Source organism: Podarcis cretensis (genome assembly GCF_951804945.1).
Source record: "Podarcis cretensis genome assembly, chromosome: 8".
Taxonomy (NCBI): domain Eukaryota; kingdom Metazoa; phylum Chordata; class Lepidosauria; order Squamata; family Lacertidae; genus Podarcis; species Podarcis cretensis.
In genome coordinates, this window is record NC_137177.1 from 35,151,269 (window position 1) to 35,174,450 (window position 23,182).

Here is a 23,182-nt window from a genome sequence, read left to right on the forward strand (position 1 = left end):
AATCAAGCGAGGGGGGGCAGAATGGAGAATGTCGATGAGGTTGTGGGATACAAGGTCATTCTCCAACCAGGGCAGGTTCCTGCACACACGAGCCAGACACACCCACCATCACCACCCCATTTCTGCACACTTCCTCAGGATGGGGTAAGAGCTTTTGAAAGATGACCCAACATACTAATCTCTTCTGCTCCCCCTGCCCCAAATAAGGTGTTTCCCCAAGACATTTTTGGCTTAAATTTGCCAAACTCGTTCCACCACCACCAGGACTGCATTGACAGTGCATGTCATCTATCAGAACATTCTTGTTCACCAAATGCTCCTTCTGAGCCCAGCTGAATATAACCCACACCCTCATTCCTTGGCTCCACACATGAAACGCCTTACTTGAAGACCAGCTCCTCCAGCTGGTAGTAATTCTCATCCCGGAGTATCTGAACATCCACCTGTAGTTGGCGGATGAGCCCTTCACACTCCTGGAGGTACATGACGACGTCAGATTCATATTGCACCAACTGGCCCGACTCCAGGTGCGCTTCATCCTGGCAGGAGAGGATTTGAGGTTATCACAGAGTTTCTCACTTTGAAGTGTATTTCTAGAACAAGCAGATCTGACTAACATGCAGAAGCTCATATTTTAAAAGCAAATAAATAGCCATCACTTGCAAGTCCCATTGAGCTGAGCTGACATGATGTTGTAGAATATTCATGAACATTCTAGTTTATCCTTAAGATGTCAAGTAATACAATGTGCGCAGGGCATGAAAATCTAGTTTGGCTGCACTTGAAAGGGAGCTAGAAATGAGAGCAAGTTTCATGCCTGAAGTGGGCAGAGGGGCCAGGAGCACTTCAGATATTGGAGGTAATGAGGCTGGTGGGTAGGGTGCTGAGTGAGCAAAAGACAAAAACACAGAGGCTGGAGGAAGAATGGCAGAGGAGCAAGGCTTGTGGGAAGAATGGAGGTAGGAAGGAGAGGCCTAAGGAAAGACCAAGGAATACAACATCCAGCTCCTACAGATAAGAGAGCTGTGTGTTCCTGATAGCAAGGGGGGGGGGGGGATAATAGACAAGTGAGGAAGCTTTGGGAGCTGGAGGCAGTGTTAAATCCAACATATTAAACTCCTCTAGCCACCCAAACCTTTTGTTCTATATGTGCATTTTCCTAGTTAGAGAATCTACAAGTTTTGTTGCTGATTGAAAGCTGAGAGGTCTTGACTGCCTTCATTTGTCATGTTGAGACCCTGCAGGAGTGGATCTGAGAGAATATCAGGGAGAGCTGAATAACAGAAGGGAAAGACTCACAGCTTGAAGTGTGTTCCTTGCCAGGGTAAGTTTCTCTTCGCAGCTGAGAGTCCCATTCTGGATTTTGTTTGCAATCTGTAGCAGCAGCTCCAACCTGTAGGAAGCGTGTCAGTCACCAGAATTAAAACAGAAAGCCAGAAAAAAACTTTTAAAAGTGGAATATTTATTCATTAGAATTTATGTTTTATATACCATTGATTATGACATCTGTTTAATTGTTTTTAATGCTACTTTCTACATCACAAAGGACTTCATTGCCAGCTGGCAGGGAAAGGGTGTTCTTAGTCATCCCGTTCAACAGTTCACCACCTACCTTTCCACGGCTGGCCGCAGCAACTTCTCACGTTCCAGCATTTCTATGATGAGCTTGCCCCATTCTTCCTCCACGTCATTGGGGTGATAGCCCTGCGGCAGCTTAAGGCGCCCAAATTCAATCCAGGTCTGGAAAGCACAAATGGAGAGGAACTGTTTCTTCAGGCCCAGAGACTGGCCTTTGTGGACTCACTCTACCCGTGCCCAAGCACAAGCCAAGATGAGAGCCAACGTGGTACAGTGTAGTGGTTAGAGTGCTGGACTATGACCAGGGAGGCTCAAGTTCAAATCCCCACTCAGTCACAAAGCTCACACTGGATGAGCTTGGGCAAGTCTATGTCTCTCATTTTAATCTACCACAGTTGTGAGGTTAAAATGGGGAGCAGGGAGGGGAGAACCATATATGCCACCCTGAGCCCCTTGGTGGAAAAGGAGGGATATTAATGTAATAAATAAAATAAAGATATGAGCCTAGGTAACTTCCTACTGTGATAGTCTTCCCCTGGCTCTAGCAAATAAGGGAGATGCAACAATGGCTAAGAAACTATAAGACCAAGGAACAAACAACAATTTTTTTTAAGAATAAGGTTGGGACTAGGAAGGACAAAAACCAAAGAGATATATGAAGAAGGCTGGGTAGGCTGCTGAAGGATAAACACAAGCTGAACAAATGTGACTAAAGTCCACCAAACTCTTTCTAATGTTTAAAAGAACTGCCCGTTCATCCAAGAACCTGTCTCACCTCCAGTAGTTTATACAGATCCTCAATGCTTCGTTTTTCTTGCTGTTTTGCTGGGATCTCTGTTTCTTTGAAGTGTATGTACTGGTTATAAAGTGCCTGCAAGAATAGAGAGCAAAGGGGTCATCATGCAGCAAATCACTTTACTCATGGAAGTGGGGGAAATATGCAGCATCTATTAGCCCTTACAGTATAGGGGGGGAAAGGTGTCCCATCCTCACCCACAGAGTATCCCTGAAGAATGAACAGACAGAAGGCAAAAAGATATGGAAGGAAACTGGGAGAGATGCTCAGTGCTGCCTGGGTCTTTGTCATTAGTCTCAACAGAGATGCAAGGTGGACCCCAATCCCTGGGGAGCCTTAGTGGACAGATCTTGCCAAGATCTGGGTTCCAAAGTGATCAACATTATTTGTCTCCTCAATAGACTGGTTAACTGTTTTGCCCTGACTTGGCTCACTCACTTGAGTCATCTGCAGCTAGAAACACAGAAAGCTTCCTTACAGCAAGTCAGGCAATCAGTTCATCTAGTGCAGTAACCTCTATGCTGATTGGCAGTGACTCTCCAGGGTCACGAACAGGCAGTCTTTCCCAGCCCTACCTGGAGATACTGCTGGGGATTGAACCTGAGACCTTCTGCATATGAAGCAGATGTTCTAATTCATGAGCTATGCCCCCTTCTTTCCAGCCTTCTGATCCACAAACACCTAGCATGCTCCTAGTATTTGCTTTCAGATCACTGTACTCTGCACTATGTGGACAGGGAGCCTTTTTCAGCCCAAGGGTCGCTTTATGAGATAACCTTATAGTGGACACATGCCACTAGGGGGTTGGTCTAGAAGGAAAAACAGGTGGAGCAACATGTATCATCATCTTCTTTTCTTCTTTGGCGATCACTCGTAGATGAGTAAGAGTGTCTTCCATAAACCATTAACAATGAGTCCGTAAGTGACTGTGGAGGCCAATTCTGGATCCACACGTCCTTCCACAGTGGGAACATTGGTCTCCGGGCGGGAGCTGATCACGGTTTGGATTTGCCAAGCATGCCTTCCTCCTAGCACATTTCTCCCTTGTGTCCTGAGTACGAGTGTCTTCAAAGCCCATGACACCTTTGGTAAAGACCTTAACCCTTTGCACAGCATGCTGCATTCCAGCCATGCAAAAGCCAGGCACACAAACACCCCTCTGTTCTCCACCCAGACAAGGAAAAGGCATTATCATAATCCAAGGGCACATTCCAACCAGGCAGTTGAGGAAGACACACAGATGGCACATGGGGGAGTCCCAAGGGCACCTGTCCTACACTAGTAACTACTGTCTACATGAGCAAGAGATTTGCAGTGTCAGTTCTGGATCATTCACCAGTGAGACCATTTCTCCACAAGTGTGACCTCCACACACAATAGAAATTATAAGATTGCTACAGATGACACAGGCTGAGAGGAAGAGAGAATCTCTCTGATCTTTGGGGGATTAGTGGCTCTTTGTACCTTAGTTGCTAAGCTTATCATTGGAAGTCAGTTCAGGGATTGTATGAACCAAACCTGAGCTATGATTTGCCCCATGCACATACCAATAAATATTCTGATTTAGATTTTGAGGAAAGATAACAATAATCATTCAGTGAAGAGCAGAGTGGGGGGCTCACATAAGGAAGCATACAAGGCAAGGCTAGAGAAAACGGATCTGAAGTTTACCTTGAGCTCTACAGGGTTCTGGGGAAAAGATTTGTCAGACATCATTATCGTGTGCTGCTTGATCCAGGAGATGAGAGAATCTATATGGTTCTGGTATTCTAACCACCTTGTGTCCACTTCCTACAGAAAGAGGGAAAGAACAGCCTTTTATGTGAGATAAATGATTAGGAAGTAACTGCTCTAAACGAACAGTAGACAAAATATTAAGCCAAATTGGAGAAAGGACGAGACATGAAGGTGCATGCTTTCCACTGAGTGTCTCAGAATACTGTATCAGGTAACACCCAGCTTGCTGCCAGAGATGGTGTCCATCCAATTTGGTATGGATCAAGGTCTCAGAGCCCAGCAACAGGGCCATCAAGTCCCAGGTCTCCAGGAATGGCCACTCCTTTAGTTTAAAGCTTTGCAAGTCTTTGTCCGGCCTTTTGCAGTAAAAGGACAACCACTTCCCCTTTTTGTGATGCTTTTTCAGAGCTACACATCCATTCAGGAATAGGATCCTGATCTGAAGGGAGAGGATTTTATGCCACCTGGAGATGGAACTTTATTCTCAGGGGGAACATCCTCTTCAACTGCTAGGTGTGGCTACCTGATTGGGTTTCTACTGACTTCTTCTTCTTGTAATGGAGCAAACCACCAACCTCAACTTTTGTCAATACAAGCCCACCTAGCTTCTGTGTTGTCTGCCTCTGAAGGAACCTGTGTGTTTCCCATAAGGATAAAGGACAGACCTAGGTAATGGTGTTTCAACTTACACAGGTAGCAGAACAGCCACAGTCTATCTTTTTTTGCTACGCAAGGGGCCTCAGTACCTGATACCTAAACAGCAGGTACAGCCTCAGCTGACTGTCTGCTACTTCACCCCTCACTCCAATTTAACTCTTACAAGATGCAGACTGAGAGGGCTTCACCATCAAATATATGCATTTTTCTCCACCTCTTTCCCTCTTTGTTTACCATCAAGCATTATAAATAGTTCTGGAGAACCCAAAAGCTTGCACTTAACTTTATGACATTTTGGTTGGACATATAACGGTATGGTATGGATTTCTGAAGCATTCTTCCCAATACTGTAGAAGCACATTGTCCAAATTTTGATTAGTCAAGGTTCCTGTTTTCCCCCCAGCTAATTGCCCACCCGCTCATCCAAATCAACATATGCACATTATCCATTTCCTGAGAGCAATTTCCAAAACATTTTGGAATGGCCCATTCCAAAAGCCATTCATGTGCAAGGATGGTCTCATCAGAATGAAAAAGCAGCAGCAAAGCTTACGGTGGCACTTATGCCTTCTCCTCCCTCTGGAACTTTGGGAAAGGCATCGTAAATTGAAGACACATAAGTTATCACAGACTTTTCATCTGGTGAGGGAACATCCACATCTAGAAGAAAGGGGAAAGAATGAAGCAGTCAAATGGGTGGACTGAAAAGAAGAACTGAAGCATGAAAGGTAGCTTTGTGTTCCTATTCATAAAAATACATCCCAAGAGCCAAACCACATAAAGATTTTCCTGGACTGTACAACTTCAATATTCACTTATGTGTGTGATTAAAGGTTTCAAAGCTCTACTGTGGAGGAGAGAATACTCCTTGCACAATGAAAACAAGCTAGCCTAGAATTCTTCTTCCCTGGCACTCTGATTTTCTGAATGAAGGGAGCCTAATTTAAATTTATTTATTTTTAGTTTTGGTTCTGTGCTTTTCCTCTTTGATGCTGCCTTTAGTCTGCTAAATGTGCTTTAATCATTTCTATGCTTGTTTTTATATTCTGTAAGCAACTTTGAGCAGCCCTTTTTGAAGCAAAAAGGAGCGTATACATTTTTGCATAAACCACACACACACAAACACACATCCTGCATACACAGAGAGCAGAACAGATAAACACACAACCCAAGGAAAGCAGCAGCATGAAATTCTGCTGAATGTTTAAATCAACTCTAAGAGAGAGCTTCAGATCTGACATGAATCTTAAGCAGAAGCCTTACTTGATTAATCAGTGCAAATCTATTTATTTATTCAAATCAGTAAAATAAATAGATGCCTGACAGTGTTTCTAGAGGTCCTACATAATTTGATCCTCTCTGCTGTACCTGTGCCTCCTCCTCCCTCCATTTCTTACCTTCACTCCACTGTAAAAAAATTAGGCTGTGAGCTCCTCTGCAGGCAGCTACCTGTCCTTTAACTTATGCAACTGCTTAAAAGCACAACATACACAGAACAGTGCTAAACAACAAAAACAATTGTGCCCTATCCTAATCAAGTTTCAACCATTCTGCTTGCCATGGCAAGGGTAACTGGCAAGCATAGCTCACTGGCAAGCATGATCAGCAACAGGCCTTACCCCTGACAACACTGAAGTTGCAGAGGTGAGTGAGAATCACCTGGTGGGTGTGCAGCATTCCTTGCCACCTCCCTGGCTCAAATCTGGGAGGAGAGCTGGGGGTTGTTTGGCCGCTGTGCAACCAAGGCGAAACCAACCTAGCAACCCCAAAGCTGCCCACCAACATTTCATGCTTCAGAGTGGGAAAATACTCGCTTTCCTGCCAACCCTTCCCTCTGATAGGGCATTGTGCTTGTATCTTGAATGCTGTTGGGTGAAAGTACCACAGGCACCTTTGGCTAGCAGCACCCAGTACAGCATACTCCCTTCCCAAGGAAAAGATGGATGGGGGCTTGGAAGGAGATGGACAGGAGGCTGCCGACTACAAGACTGACCAGCAAAAAATGGTAGATTTCCCACCACCAGCACCCCAAACTTTATATTTATTCGTTCAGAAAAGTATCAGAATCAACTGAGTAAACATTAGGCTGGCCCTGAAACCATAAGAAGCAGGCCAGCATGTGGAGTTTACTCAGAGGCAGCCAGGTTGTATAGTGAAGCATCAACAGAATGCCATGTCTACTGCTCAAAAGTCACTGCATTTGCCCAGCTGACTTGCCCCATCATCACCTTCTGCATCCAGCAACCTGGTGACCCCAAGCCGCTCTGCAATCTCGAAGGCCTGTTCCAGATTATCTCGGCTGCTCTGAATCTGAACTCTTTCCATATCCACTAAATCTGGCCTGCAGGAGACAGGGAAAAAAATGTGATTCCACATTTGCAGACTGCTGTTGTCAGAAACTTCTGCTACAGATAAACACATTCTAAGTGTATTCAAAATCAGATTTCAGAATTTAAAGTAAGAAATCTCAGTATTTGGGACTCAAACCGCAGAATTTGAGCATTTAGCATCTGCACATGATTTCATTTTAGCTTTAGAAGTTTTCCCATTTTTCCAGGTTGCCCTCCTAGCTGGGCGGGGGAAACAGACACGTACCTGTATCTGTGAATAATAGCATTGAACATCTTTCCATCACTCCAGCAGGATGAGAAATTGGTGCACTTCACTCCCACATAGCCCGCCGTCACCTTCTGCGTCCATAGAAGGAGCTTTTCTTTGGCGGACATGTCTCCCGACTCTCCACTGATGTAGATGTCAGAGATCTGGAAGAGAAGACCACAGCCTTGAAGCAGTCGTTTCATTTGGCAGAGCACCATGTCAGATACAGTGAAACTACTGGGGGAAGAAGGGCTGTAGCACAGTGGTAGAGCAACTGCCTTGCCCGCAGAAGGTCCCAGGTTCAAGGGCCCAGGTAGAACTAGGAAATGTCCTCAGTCTGAAACCCTGTGGAGCAGCTGACGTTCATTGTAGACCATACTGAGCTAGGTGGACCAAGGGTCTGACTTGATGCAAGGCAGCTTCTATGGCAAGGAAACACCTTGGAGTGAGAGTGCATGGTCAAGGCCGGATGGCCCTGCTGCATGTCAAGGTAAGCCATTGGCCTCAGGCAGCCAGATAACCAGCTCACCTTAGGTGCTGAGGAAGGTGCAGAAAGGAGAGAGCTGAGCTTTCTGACTGGTTTAATTGCAGCTCATTGGTTGATATTATCTTTGTTTTAACTGGTATAAAAGCTTTACATTTCATCTGTCTGTTAACAGATATTATTTTGTCTCGTGAGCTGGCTTGGGGTTCTGGCACAGGTAGAAAAGGGAGATATTTGATGAAGCAGTGGAGGCTAGTGCATTAGGGTGAATGATGCACTGGCTCAATAGTCTCAATCTGTCCTTGTCCAGCCCCCACCTGCCAGTCAGTTTACTCCTCATGGGTCTCAGGGCCACCCCTCGAAGAACTCAACAGGGAGGGAGATGGGGACAAAACTGGAATTTGTTGGCTCTGGTTTCACCTACTACTGCTCTCCCTGCCAACGAGCACCAGGAATTTGGAAGGGGTGGTCTCATTGAGTCAGACTGTGTTATTATTAAATGTAGCTTGTTCAAAAGCTTGGCCATAGCTTCACAAGGCTAGCATGTTTCATGTCACACTTGCAGAAACTGAAAGTAGCAGCTATATTATGGCCTAAATTTTTTTATTTACCAAAGTATTTTTTAAAGGACTTTTCTCCTTGGTTGGGTGATGAGAAAGGCCAGCCCTGTGCCAGCCAGCAGTTCAGATAACATCTGTCCATCACTGAGCCACTGCCTGCCAATCAGGGCATTCCCCCTCCTCCATGATGAATGCAGATGGCTTAGCATCCCACCCATCCCCCTTCCAGATTCACAGAAGCAGAAGCAGCCACTGTGCTGTGCATTTCTGTGCAATCAGACAGATTAGAGAGAGAAATGTGGCATTGTGCAGCTGCTGTGGTGCATATTCTTTATACAAACCAGCTTGGACACACTGTGGATGGAGGTATTTTAGATGTACTTAGGAAACTGAAAGAAGTGGCTAGATTCACCTAAAGAACCAATTTTGCTTGATGTTTCCATGGCCCTTGCGGACCCCCATGCTTATTTGTTTATTATTATTTTACGTTATTTATAGAGCCCTCTTTTCAAACTAGTTTCCAAAGCAATTTACACTAACAGAACTGTAAAACAGAGCACTAGAAAGACACAGCACTATTAAAAACCACTAGTATCACTAGAATACAGTAGTAAAAACAGCAGACTCAATAATAAAACACCTTTTTAAAAAAAAAATTGCTTGTTTCCCCTTAAAAATGGTTCAGTGTTACATCTCAATACCTGAGAGAGAGCCAAGAGTTGGTCACAAACCTGGGTACAGGCTTCCATAGCTTGAAGTGTGCTTGCAAATGTAATGTATGTTAACTCTGCATAATACCTGAACTGAGCAAATCACAGTTATGGCAGTTCCCTCACCTCTCCCGGTTCTCTAGACTGAAGCTAGTCTTGCTTCTATTTCACTATATTATTTAGTTAAAATATTTATTAACTACCTTTCATCACAATGATTTCAGTGGGGGACGGGAACAAAATTCCCTTTAACACACCAAATCTATAGCTCCTGAAAACAATAAATACATTAGCTCTAATTACAGAAATGTCTGCTTAATTCCAGGTACCAATCAATGATTTTCAAGTCATAGAGCTGGTTCTAAAATGGGAAAGAGAAGTTGGTCCAGCCATATCTTCGTTTCGAGCTGACAGGAACAACTTTATCCTCAAAATGCTTTGCAAATTTGTCATAGCAAGAGACAGAGGGGCCCACCCCCCTCTTCCCTGGGATAGCATCTTTACATTTAATACAAACTCAAAACAACTCTGCTGGACAGCTCCTTAAGGATGCAAAATGAGGTGGCAAAATAAGTTTTTTTTTGCTGCCCTCACTACCACATGGAAAGCACAACCATGTCCTGTACTCATTTGTATTTCATCATTTTTCCTCCGTAACTTGCAGAACTTGCACACCAGCCATCGCCTAGCCTGCTTCACTAGCTAACAGTTCCCCAGAAGACCAAAGAGCCTCACAGGCTCTGCAGCACTAAGAGCAATCACATGGATGGTCCTCTCCATCTCATCTTTTCATAGTGCTATCAGGGCCTCAGCAAGACCAGAAGCCATGTCCCCCAGAGCATTCAAGAATTCCTCTAATTATCTAATTCTCCAGAAATGGACCATAATAATGATCCTGCAGAAAGGATGTGCTACCACCAAGTCAAGTGTTCTGACCCCCTGTTCTGACCATGGCAAAAGAATTGATAACAGATCACTTAATAGCAGATCACTCCACACATGTTCTATAGCAGACCACAGATCAAGCACACACACTACCAAATGCAATAGAGCAGTAATGTATTAAGGTTCACCCATGATGACCATGAAGCCCTGAACCAAGGTAACCATGGTGTGAATGTTTAAGTCCCCCAGAAGAATCATCCCTGGTTCTTCAACCCTGAAACTACATCTGCTGGCTCAGATAAAGCTGGATAGATGAGACACCAGCAACTCCCACTCTGTTTCTCTGTCCCAATTCCAGGCATAAGCCCTCAAATCCAGGCTCTGGCTGAGCCCCTGGTTTCATGATATGCCTGGTATGTTAACCAGGGTTAAGTGTTACCTTACCTGCACCACATTCATTTAAGAGCAGGGGACTGATATTTTGCTGCCAGTCCCATTGGACGCAGCCAATTCCCCTTTAGAAATTCCTAAGCCAGGGTGCCACTAATCCTCAACGCTTCTAACTCTCCTTCAGCAACGAAAGCAGGACTAGGTGGGGTAGGCAGGAAAAGGGATCTGAAGCAAGCAGCGAAAAGGCAATTTTCATTTGGTTCTCTGCTAGCTAAAGCTAAGGGGTCTGCTTAATTCACAACATTTGAGGGCCAAAAGAGGATTGCTGGCAACACAATGCAGTGGGTGGAAGAGGGAATTGCTTCCAGAGCAGAAAGGGAGCAGTTTAGAGAGAGAGCATGAAATGCTCCCTGGGCCTTTGCCCCATATGCTGCAAGGCTTCCATCAGACCCTACCGGTCCCCAGATCCATATTCTTTTTCTGTCTGGGAGCCAAGCTCCATCTTCATCGATGCAGGCGGCTGGAAGAACACTCAGAGGAACGGTGACGGCATAGTGACCCAGTTTCCAATAAAAGAGAGAGGGGGGGAGTGGGCTGCCGAATGCTTTTTGCACTTGATGGAACGTGCACACCTTCAGGCACGAGACGAGCGCTGGGAAAGAGGGTGGGGCTCAGCTCTTTCCACGGCGAGCTGGATTGCCGCTCCTTAATCAAAGGAACACTTTGTAAGCAGGCAAGAGCTGGCTGAGAGAAGGATGCCAATTTCACAAGATCAACACATCTGTGGGAATGAAATACGTGCCATAATTTAGAATGGTGATGGCCCTCCCACCACTAGTGCAATCTACAGGAGGGCTTGAGGAAGGGAAACAAATCCAGGACATTTAGCACCTACTGGAAAATTTTGGCTGGGCTTAGTAACCAGCCAGCAGTTACCTCCACCTCTGCCTATGCCTCCACCCCAGGGAGGGCCAGCGTCTCACTTTGGACTTATGAAAGCAGTGAGAATTCTCCAAGGATTTTCAAAGTCCAGCAGGAGGTCAGAGATGAGCCCCCAACCCTCCACTTTACACTGGGGTCAGCACTCACCAGACCAACAGGTGTGGTCATCACAGGCAATTCAGCGAGTGCACTTGTGGAACCCTCGCCATCACTGTGACAGTGATATCACATGAGTTACCAGCCACTGTGTCTGTAAGGAAATGAAGGAGCAAGACCCAGTTCTTGAAGGAGAACCAGGCTCAGACCTGTGACTTCCTTGCTGCACAGGGGCAGCTGTTAACTCATTTCCACAGTCCTTTCTTCACGGTCTCTTGGCCACTTTGGGCTTTTGCGGCACACAAAAGATCCTGAGGGACCTGTGGGGCCGCGGAATGCATGGAATCACGAGATCTCCTCTGTGTACATGTCAAGTGCCTCTTTTATCCTGAAGGGGGAAGGTCAAAACACCACCACCACCACTCAGGATTTCTAAGTAAGCAAAACCCATTCAGCACTACATCCCAAAATGACTGTCAGCAACCCAATATCATGTCCCAATTTGTGGCAGTCCAGAGAAATGTGGAAGAAGAGACACATGCAGTTATATTGCAGGGAGATAAAATATTCCTGGATCACCACAGCTCACAGCCAGTTCATACACAGCCTTCACCAACATGCTGCCCTCCAGATGTTTTGGACCACAACTCCCACTGAAGACTATGGTGGCTGGGGCTGATGAGAGCTGTAGTTCCAGATATAAGGAGGACACCAGCTTGGGGGAAAGTGTTCTGTGGCATGGTGGGAAGCTCCTCAACCAGCCCTGCACACTCCAGAAGGCACAGTAGGAGGACAGCCACATCCACCATGGTCCTTTGTCCCATATGGTGATTTCTGGGTTTAAATAAATAAATAAAATTTTTAAATTGTCCAGTAGCACCTGAGAGACTAACTAAGTTTGTTCTGGGTACTGTATAAGCTTTTGTGTGCATGCACAATTCTTCAGATTGTGTCTGAAGAAGTACGCATGCACACGAAAGCTTATACCCAGAACAAAGTTAGTTATTTTCTAAGGTTCTACTGGACATTATAATATATATATATATATATTTATTTTGACTGCGTCAGACCAACATGGCTACCTACCTGAATCTGGGTTTAAATGTTATCACAGCAACATGGCATCCTGCTAGGGGAATCGTGGAGCCACACCACACAAACAGTGCACTAGTAGTCTCCAAGGTAGTATAGCACAGCATAAATATTTTGGGACTCAGGCTGAGGAAACCCAAGTTCAAATCCATGCCCCATCACAAAGCTCAGTTGGTGGTCCTATGCAAATCATATATTTCCTGTCTAGCCGGTCTTATGGGTGAAAGGAGTTGCTGTAATCCTGTAATTGGCTGCCCCATGTGCTGAGCCACTGAAGTATAGGGACAGACTTCCTTGTGCTGACCCTTCTGAACAGACTGTGACCACAAAGGCTCACCACTGGATCTTCCTGGGCAGGAAGCAGTATAGCCGAGCCTTGCTTGAGCAACAAAGCCTTGGCCTGCTCATGCATCCTTGATCGTGCTTTGGTCCTCCTGACTCCTAGCTTGCCTGTCAGTCCTGCCTCGCTCACTGGTCCTTACCACTGGCCGGGCTCGTGACTCAACTCAAACCAACACCCACAGCCTAGCCCTGAGCATGGGGCAGTTTGGGAAGATAAAATGAGAGAATTGTCACATTCTATTCAGTTCTTTAAAACTCTGGCCAAGGGGTCAAATATGCCCTGCCAAGCCTCTCTACCTAGCCTGCAGGACTGTCTCCGTATCACACCACCTTCCCAGCAACACCCTCTGCCCCCAAGACCATGTCCCTCACCAGCCCTGCTTTGTATCCCTTTTTAAGCATTTTTGCCTAGCTGGAATGTGCCTTTGAACTCTGGTAATGCTTCTTTGCTTGCCTAGATGCAAAACAAAGAGGGTGTGTGTGTCAACATTAGCCGTAACATTCGTTGCTTTGTCCTTGTTTGCCACTGGCCCCAGAAGGTTGCCCAGAAGCAAATGCAGACCCAGGTCCCTCCTTCACCCCAGAGGAAACACCTGCAATGTCCTATTTCCACTCCTGACCAGCGACAGTGGCATCTTGCCTTGGAAACAAGAGACCAGGAAGATGGCTGGAAATACAGGCCTCTCTCTCCCTGCTCCACACAGCCAAAGGAAGGCGGCTTCGCCATTTGTATTCTGTGGATCAGCTTCCCCCCTCCGCCTCTCTCTCTCTCTCCAGACACGGGCATGCTTATCACATAGAAAAGCCCGTCTTTGTCAGCTGCTACCTCAGAGACGGCTCTGTGGGGCTTTTGCTCTTCTCAGTCAAACGACTTTCCTCAGAAAGCCTCCCCTCCCCCCTCAAAAGTCTGCCACAGGCCTGAAGGAAAACCAGAGGTCACATGACCATAACACTTACACTGGGGAGACCCCAAATTGCAGATGCCTACACTGTGGAACAGCTACTCAAGTGATTCAGAAGCAAGTTGGAATGGTTGGACCTGCACTCTCCACTAAAACTAGAGATACCAGGTAACACCAAATTCTGTCACCTGCTTTAGAAGACTAGATGAATCCTTGGGCATGCAAAGTGCACAAGTATAGGCTGGGCAACAAAAAACAAAGTCGAAAGGAACCTTCTGTATTACAGCATCATCATTCCACCGTATATTCAGGATCTTAACCAGGGTTAAGCATTATGTCTTCTGCACTTGGGCTTTCTTGCTATAGCAATAGCCTTTCCCAATTTCCACTGAACTGCCTTATTTCAGAAGCCTTATCTAAGCTTCAGGGAGCCTCATTCTCCCAGAGAACAAGCCTTCAGAATGTATTCTTTTTTAAAATAATAATTTTGACAGGTAGCTGTATTTTGGTTCATGTATTGTTTTGGGAAGCGTGAATTAGGTAGATTTGCTTTAAAATCCCAACAAAACTGATTTTTCTCCCCTATCCCTATTCTGCACTATAGCTCCCATCAGCCCCAGCCGGGCAGTACCAGGTTGTCCAAGGCCTATGAAGCCTCATTTCACCAAAGACAATGGTGAAGCATTTGTGACTGAATTAAGTGACACTCAGCTGATCACCCACCTAGGCATCACTGTTGAGCTAAAATAAAATCAGACAGACATAAAATGTTGCTGAGCCCTGGGATATTTCCACAATGTTTTGGAATAACAGCAACCTCAGCCAGGTAGCAGATATAATATACAGAGGCAGCGTCTGGTTAACCTGGCTTGACATTCACCGTCAGCTCCCTTCGCCAACCCTCCTCCAGCCCCCCAGCCTTTTCATGCCAATTCAGATTGGAGTATCATGATAATTTAATGGCTGCCCTCGCGCCTCTCTAACAAGCTTCAAAGACATCTTCCAGAGTGGTGCTGCTTACTGAGGGGCGGGGCACCTCCTCAGCGGAAGAATCTGCCCTTGGAATTATTCAAGGAAGGAAGGAAGACTTAAAGGAATTGATGGTGAGAATAGAACCGAGAACACACATTTGGCAGTTTGCAAATGCTAGGCTAAAAAAATAAAATAAAACCTTGAGTGGGGGAAAGATTATAAAGGTATTTAGTAAGAGAATCATGCTCTTCCCCTAGGAAGGCAAAAAAGCTGCCACTCCCAGGGAATCAATAGAATGTCCCCATCTCAGCACAGCAAAATATGATTCAAACATACCTTAAAACTGAAAACTAGGACTCCAGACCTCCAGATGGGAGGAGGGAGCCTATAATGGAAGGGTTAACTAGATCTATCGTCTAGCTTTCTCTACAAATCCACCCCCCTCATTATCGGCTGTGAGGGTTTTCTACAAGACAGGGGTGAAACTAGCTTTTATTTCACCAGGGCCAAAGACCCAGTTTGGCACTCCCCTACACACATCTGCACCCATTTTCAGCTTTGTATTCTTGTTATAAAAAAGTGTGCCTAGACATTCCGTGGTTGCGCCCATAACCTAGGTTTAAGGTGCCATTTAGCTCCTAGCTTTCATATCTCAGTTTCTAACAGTGCCCACACATGCATATGCATACACACACAGAGAGAGAGCGGGGGGCAGGCAGGGAGCCTCAATGGCGTCGCTCCGGAGACTTCACCTGGGGCAAAAAAACTGGCCCCCTCCGCCCACCTCCCAGTAGCTAAGGCCCTGCACAAGACTAGAATGGAAGCCAATGCTGAGGAGGGTGGAGAAAAATGATTAAAAATGTGTTTCAATTACAGTACTGTACCTTTAAAAAAATATAATCTGACTTAATCCACACACACTATTAAAACTGAGTCACATCCATCTAGCAAAAACTTTGGTTAACGGATCCTATTCTATGTGGGAGAGAACTCGAGGACAATGCTGCTCCCAGGCTTTGGAACTTCCAAGACTGGCTGCCTCCTTGTCATTCTGCTGACTGGAGAATACTTTTTGTTCTGGCAGGCTTTGGGAAACTGAATGTTTTTAAGCAAAGGGCTCCATAATAGCATACTGCACTTTCTTTTTTCCTATCAGCATAGGTTGTGGTTTTTTAAAACATTTTTAAAATTCCAACAATAGTTTATATACTTTTAAACTATAACTTTTTATATGTTCCAAGTTAAGTGTGTTTTATTTGTGTTTGTTTTAATTTTTGTGAGCAGCCTTGAGTTCCAGCTCTGACGAAAAGGTGGGTTGTTGTTGTTGTTGTTCTTTCTATACCGCCCTTCATCCGACGATTACAGGACGGTTTACAATACAAAAACGCAAAACACAGTAACAATAAAAAACAACACCCACACAGTTTAAAAGGCTATTTGTTCCTTAATTAGCAAAAGCCTGGGAGAAGAGGAATGTTTTTGCCTGGTGCTTAAAGATATGTAACAACAGCAGAGCATTCTACTGCCCCCCCCAAAAAAGCACCTGTTTTTGTGTTGCCACCCTCCAGACCTCTTGTGAAGGAGGCACATGAAGATGAGCCTCAGCTGATTATCACAGGGTTTGGGTAATCATCATCATCATCCTCAGATTGGAGAACAGCATTTAGATCCTAATGCTAAACTCTGTAAATGGCACACAGCACAATCCGATACATGCCTACACAGATGTAAGTTCTACTGAGTTGAATGAAGCTGAGTTTTAGGCACATGGTTGTAGGTTTACAGCCACAAAAACGTACCATATTGTATTATTATCATCAAGTCCTATCTGGACCCAGGAATCTGCCAATTCCTCAAAAATACTAGGATATCCCCTGGATTTCCCCACAATCATCTACTGACTGCATGTGGCAGGTAGTCAGTCCTGTGTGACGCCTTCCCACTATCTGAACTCTAAAATGATTATTACTATTTTGGACCTTAACATTCAGACAGCATCAGGAAGAAAAAAACTGTTTTGTCCAATAGCCTACTAACCCTTGTTGTACAGAGGTTTTGAGCATTTTGTATTCAGGGGCATGAACTTGCTTAGTATTCTTGCATGTGTTTTCAACTGATCTCTTAATTATTGCTAAAACACTTTTCTGACTTTTTTTTTAAATGTAGGATACAGCACTGTACCACCAAATACTGCAGCATGCAGCGATATTGCAATATGGCATAGTATTAAACATGTTTTAGCGATAATTAAAATAATCATTTATAGTGTGGACAGCATATAGCAGGATGTATACAGTAAAATAAGTGCAAGATCTTCCAACAGCGTAGAAAAGTCCATTGCAATTGCTCTTGTAGCTCCACATGTAAAGGCAATGGTTGGGTAGCATAAGGAGGCACCCACCTGGAAGCAGAGGAGCTGAGATGGGCAACCGTGAAGTGGTTTCTACATTAACAGCTGCTAAACTATCAGCTGCAAACTATCTGAAGGTGTATGTGGCTCCCTCTCTGTTCGATTGGTTTTACAGGATCTGCAATGCTGCAATTATGTTGAAACTAAAATGCCCAAGCATGTAAAGGCAGGACAACCACAGAACAAATTGATACAAAGATGGCTACTGCTTTGAAACTTTGTGCAATGAAAAGTGTTAGAACACAGGCTGTGACCATTTTAGGCGTGTCTGATATGTGCACAACTGTGCACGTGCATTGTGCCAAACGCAGGAGTGACCCAAAAGTGTCACAAAAAGAGATGGAATAGGGCAAAGCGGGGGCAGAATTGGGAGGGCTTGCGTGGGTCCTGTTGGCGCACACGGGGTTCCAGAATGTAACCCCATTGCAAATCAGTTGTTGCCCAAATACTGTGTTATTTGATCTGAATAAATTTAGACTATGGCAGGGTTAGCTAGCACGGTATCCTCCAAATGTTATTGCGATCAACCGGTATGTAATATTTGAGGTTCCCGCACTGCAGGGGATTTGTCTAAAGGACCCTCAGAGTCCTTTCCAACTCTACAATTATGTGATTCGATGGTATGTAAATGTTGTGAAATAAATAAATAAATAAATAGTTGCTGGAATACAACTCCCACAATCCCTGATCACTGGTAATGCTGGCAAGGGTTGATGGGAGCTGTAGTCCAACATCTTGCACACATCACCTTCCTCAAATGATCCATGCAGGTCGGCTTAGGAGGGAGGCTTCTTGCCACCTCCCCAATCATAAAACGATCAATCCGATGGCCAGTTTGCATCCCCATCAAGATGCTGGGTCGAAAGATGCGTCCCTCTGCTCACTCCAGGGCTGCATCTACTTTGATTTTTCTTTCTTTTTGCCACATCCCAAACTGGTGGGGTATTGGGGCACCAGAAACATTTGTACACATAGGGGTGTGTGCTGTGTGTGTACCAGGGGTTAGTGACACCCAGCTCCCTGCTGGTAGCCAAGTCTGCATGGGCTACCCTGGGGCACTATGCTGTTTGGGCCTTTAGCCTTGCACAACTCCTTCCCTCGCAAAAGAAACTGCTTGCTGACAGTAAAATCCTGACTGCTTTGTAAAGCTGGAGAACCAACAGGTTCTTGGCCATCTCCAGTAAACAGCTGTTCTCCATCTACTTTATGGCTGCTTTTGCAAGCACTTGGAAACTGCTATTTTGTTCCCCACTTAAACTTCTCTCTGCTAAAATGAATGATTCTTCACATGTGAGAGGTAATTTTTACTTGGATGAAGTGCTCCATTTAAGAAGCTTTTGTTAGTGAGTTATATATGAGGGGCATATGATTGTACATTGTGTTGTGTTGGGGCCTGCCCTGTGACCTTTGGGTGAAAGGGTATAAATGTTAAATACATCCAGTTCCTTGCGTTTCTTCTCCCTTGCCAAAAGTGCTCCACAACCCTTCTGTCGTCTGAACTGCTCTTCCAAGAATGCCTTCCAGCTCGCTTGCAAGGAGAGGAATGAACAGACGAGAACTCCCCACCAACCTACACATCATGCTGAGCTCCTGAAAAAAAAGGCCAGCCCCATCCCATGCTGAAGTCTCACCACAGGAGCAGTGATGGGAGAGGTACAAAAAAACCCACACCATGTTATGCACCAAAATGTTGTTGAGCAATATTTGAAAAATTGCTCACCTCAATTCAGATTCCTAATAGCAAAATGCAAATCAATGATATACAAAGTAACAGAGAGAAGTGTGATTTGAGCATGTACGAAGTGCCCACCCCTTACCACAGAATAACTACAACCCATCATGTAAACCAGGCATGTCCAAAGTCCGTTTCGGGGGCTGGTTGGTTTAATCCGGCCCCTGTGGCAGTTTATTTCCTGGGGTAAAATCCTAAAAAACAACAAAACCTCAACAACCCTAAAAAAAGGTCAACAACTTTGGTTGACCCTTCAGTTGGCCCTCACAGCCCTTCATTTCATCAAATCTGGCCCTCTTTGAAAAAAGTTTGGACACCACTGCTGTAAAAGATTAAGAATTATAAAGTGAAAAGGTTTCCCAATTCCATGCAGGGTGGAGAGGGATGGGAGTTCAATGGGGCTTGATAGCTAGTGCCTCTCATTTTAGAGAACTCCTGAGCATATAGGTAAATTCTGGTGACCAAATAGGCTTGAGAACTGCCAGCTCCATCTGTCCCCCATCACACTGCATTAGTCAACAGCCCCCATCCTACAATAATTGCTTTTAACATTAAAATTCCATAGAGACATCTAATAAGAGATATATGACCTGGTTTCTTCTTCTATAATGACATCATCGTCGAAAAGTCCATGCCAAATTGCTTGGGCATTTTATGCCAGATCTTGATGCAGTTTTAGGGCTTGCCTGCCCCCTAACCCATCTCCCCCCACGCCCTACACAATGCCTTGAAATCAACATCCCTTCCCTCTCCCTAGGGGCACACCATTATAAATTAGCAGCTACTGTGCAGAGTTTTGACAGCTAAAATACATGTTAACAAATGAAACAGGGGGGTGTTTCCTGATGGAAGCCCATGTACATGTGCACACACCCACACCTAAAAGAGGAAACCTGGACCAAGGATGACATTGGAACAATGTAATTTGTCTTTCTAGCTATATAAAAAGCAATTACTGCTCGAAGCACAACCAAAAATCATTGACCTTTGCCTGCATCACAGAAGGGCTCCAACGCCAAACCAGGCAAGTTCAGTTCCCGCCTGGTCTTACCATTTTTAGTTTGTTTACAAAACAGAAATGCACCAAAAGGGTCTATCTGCAAAACAGCAACTCTTGCCTGATTTAAATAAGTTCACCTGCTCATCCTGGACTTAGCCCCATAATGTGTGAGGTAGTAGCAGAGATAGGAGCACTACTGAGTACATGCAGAGTTCATTTCCCTCCTCGCCAAGTTAAATTATGTTGCATATGGGCTGAGGAAAGAGGACAAAAGTGTGTTCTTCAAATAGGCTTGAGACTCAGTATCATTCTAGAAACCCACAAAGCACTAGGGAGAGACAACAAACAGGCACCCAAGTAGAGGAGCCAAAGGCAGTGCTGAGAATATTCTTTTATACATTACAATAAAGGTACCAATCTACAAGCCCCGGGAGAGGCAGGGAGATTACTCTGAGCCAGAGTCTCTTTTCCCACACCAGGTCTGAACTCTGGGACTAAACAAAAGAGACAAAAGAGCTCCCCTGCACATGTATGGAGTGCATTTTCCTTAACACTTACTGGTTTCCCTCAACACTTATCGCCTACAACTAATTCTAGGCAGCTGGGAATTGGAACCGCTTTGCAACTTAGTCCATGACTTCCTTTATTAACCTATGTTTTTAAAATTCTGCATCACTGATGGTCAGAACAGTGGATGGGATGGTGGGATCTCTTCCAATATACAAAGGCTGCCCGGTCTGCTCACTTGGAAGCAATTTTTACAAACCCCAGGCAAAGCAGCCTGTTTACAAGCCTTGAAGTAGGGCCTGGGGCTCCCAAGACCAGGGGGTGTGGCTTCCAGGACAACTCAAGTCCCAGGACTTTTCCCATCAGGAAGTACCACCATGTAAGACTGCTGTTCCTGGCATGCATAACCCTCCCTGATCCCAAAGAGGAAGCGAAAATAAACCCACACTGACCCCTCTTTCAGCTGGGCTAATCTTCTCATTTGCAGTCATCTGCCATTTAGGGCCTTCTCCTCTCACAGAGGAAGTGGGGCAACCTCCACAGAGCAACAGAGAGGTCCTCTCAGTCCCTGGCATCTTGACTTGCTGGTGGTGTGCTGAGTCGCTCCCATATCCTGAGGAGCGCAGGAAGGTGCTGGAGGTTGACCCACTGAAGGAAGACTTGCTTTGGGAGGGAGGCAATTTCACCCAGCTGTTGTCCCCTCCCTTGCAAACAGGTGGTTCTTGCAAAAATGGTGTCTGCTGAGGCTTCTCTGTGCTGTCAGTCTCCACCAGATCCACCAAAGGTGATGGGGTGGACAGCTCCGAGATTGTGCCCTTCTCCGCAGTCCAAGAAGTAGCCCATGTGGCACTTGATAAACTTTCATTCCCTTCCTCACTGTTCCAGGTCCCATGAGACTCTTCCACCACAGTTGCTGGAGTTTCCAACTTTGGTTGCTCCCAAGACCTGCACACCACCACAGTGCCCATGTCACTCTCTGTGGGTCCTTTACCCAAAGCCTCCCTTTGCAAAGGCACCAGAATGGCTCGGCTGTTGCCAGATCCCAGCCTCTGAAAGGCAACCAGCTGACTCATCACCTTCTCACGGTTTTGCTCTGCTGGGTTGTCGAATAGGCGGGCAATGACAGTAGTGCCCTCCTCCAAAAAGTCCCCTGGGCTCCCGCAGACAGAGGAGGCATTTTCTGTCACTAGGTCAGCTTTCTCAAGCCTCCCTTGGAACCTCTCCCTCACCTGCACAACATGCCCTTGCTCCAGCCCCTCTGGCTCCAAAGTGGGGCAAGCCTCCCCATATGGGGCAAGGCTTTGATGTAAGCCCTCGGCAAGGTCTTCTCCATCCTCCTCCCGCAGGGAAGAGGCTCTGAACTTCACTGTCGCTGCCTCCTCTTCCTTCTCTTCAGCAATCTCAGTCCCTGCAGAAGGTCCCTCTGCCACCAGATCAGCGCTTTCTGGCACCGTCCTCTTTTTCCCCTTCTTCTTCCGTTTGAAGCGGGCTTTCCTTCTGGGGGAGAGGGGGGCATTCCCTGCCTCCCCAGCTTGATCTTTCGGCTCTTTAACACAACCCAGAGTATTCCCCATCTCCCTGGTGCGCAAGACACCAGTGACAATGCAGCTAAGCTGGCACCAGGCTCGTGGATAAATCCTGACCGCCGCTTCATCAGATTAGATGCACATTAAAAAAAAAAAAAACACCACTACTGCAGGCACACTCATACATACACGCACACAGACCAAGATTCTCCCTTTCTAGCTGCTGCCGTTTTTCAGACAGCCATCTTACAAGGCTGGGAGCTGGAGGAAGACACATTCGAAGCATCTCACTGCAGTTCAGAAATCACTTGACCTAAAAGCAGACGGAGCCCCTATTGGCTGCAGCTTCCTCTCTCCAAATATGAGGTAATGGGAGTGCTACCCTCCGTAAGGCAAACAGAAAGCAGAGAGCCAGACAGAGGCTGGGAGGTGGCAGCAGGAGGGAGCGAGCAGAAGGGGGGGGAGAGAAGCTGGTGAGGGGTGTGGCACGAAGACAGATAGATGGAAATCAGGGAGCAAAGTTTTTTTAAAAAACAGAAAGCAGAAAAAAGCAAAACAGCAGCAACAACAAAGATATTGAGCTGAGAGAAGGTAGCATTTAAAGAAGGGGGGCAGAGAGACATAAAAAGAAAAATCCCAGGAGGAGACAAACACACTGTGCATACTAAGAGAATGCCCAGAGCTGCTGCTGCGTTCGATACAGAAAAGAGAAATCTGAGCAATAACAACCAAGGGATTTGTGGAGATACACATTATGAAAGCTGGAAAGAGGTGTCTGGGGCAGGGGGAGGACTCTCCAGCTCAGTTACACCAATAATATTTGATAGCCAGGCATTTGAAACTTGCATCTATCCCTGAAAATCATCACGGTAAACATTATTTTACAATCTCTCTTGATCATGAATCTGAAGGTAAGGTTTTTGGGATGTCCAGAAGTCAAGGAGGGATGCTGACTGTTTAACAAGAAGGTGTCCCTGGATAATCAAAGCAGCATCCATTGCACCAGGTTTTGACAACCTGGTGCCCTCCATATATTCTGGACTACAATGCCCATCAGCCCCAGTCAGGACTGCCATTTCAGCTTCACCTACTGCCTAAATACACCCCATCCCCAAAATGCACAACATCCCCTGCAGAACTATTCTTTATTCATCTGGCACATGCTAAACACCTTCCTACCTCCCTATTTCCCCCAGGCATTCTCTGATGACTGATAGTGGTTGATGCATTTGCTTGATCACTGTGGATATTAGAAAGAGTATTATT

The 23,182-nt window shown here is 45.6% G+C and overlaps 1 protein-coding gene across 17 annotated transcripts in view; it reads right to left on the bottom strand.

Annotated features, from left to right (window-relative positions):
* The window catches only part of MACF1 (microtubule actin crosslinking factor 1), a 302,261-nt gene that overhangs the window by 155,796 nt on the left and 123,283 nt on the right, over nt 1-23,182 (bottom strand). For 8 of the 17 annotated variants that reach the window (XM_079988578.1, XM_079988577.1, XM_079988586.1 and 5 more), the window contains 8 exons: nt 7,364-7,530; nt 6,997-7,109; nt 5,322-5,428; nt 4,046-4,165; nt 2,354-2,449; nt 1,613-1,740; nt 1,300-1,393; nt 385-539 (listed from right to left, as the gene is read on the bottom strand). In XM_079988578.1, the coding sequence (XP_079844704.1) occupies nt 385-539; nt 1,300-1,393; nt 1,613-1,740; nt 2,354-2,449; nt 4,046-4,165; nt 5,322-5,428; nt 6,997-7,109; nt 7,364-7,530 (980 nt within the window). Of the gene's footprint in view, nt 1-384; nt 540-1,299; nt 1,394-1,612; nt 1,741-2,353; nt 2,450-4,045; nt 4,166-5,321; nt 5,429-6,996; nt 7,110-7,363; nt 7,531-20,842; nt 22,023-23,182 lie in introns of those variants that run through there. The other 9 variants (XM_079988580.1, XM_079988585.1, XM_079988582.1 and 6 more) reach the window with 5 other exon arrangements.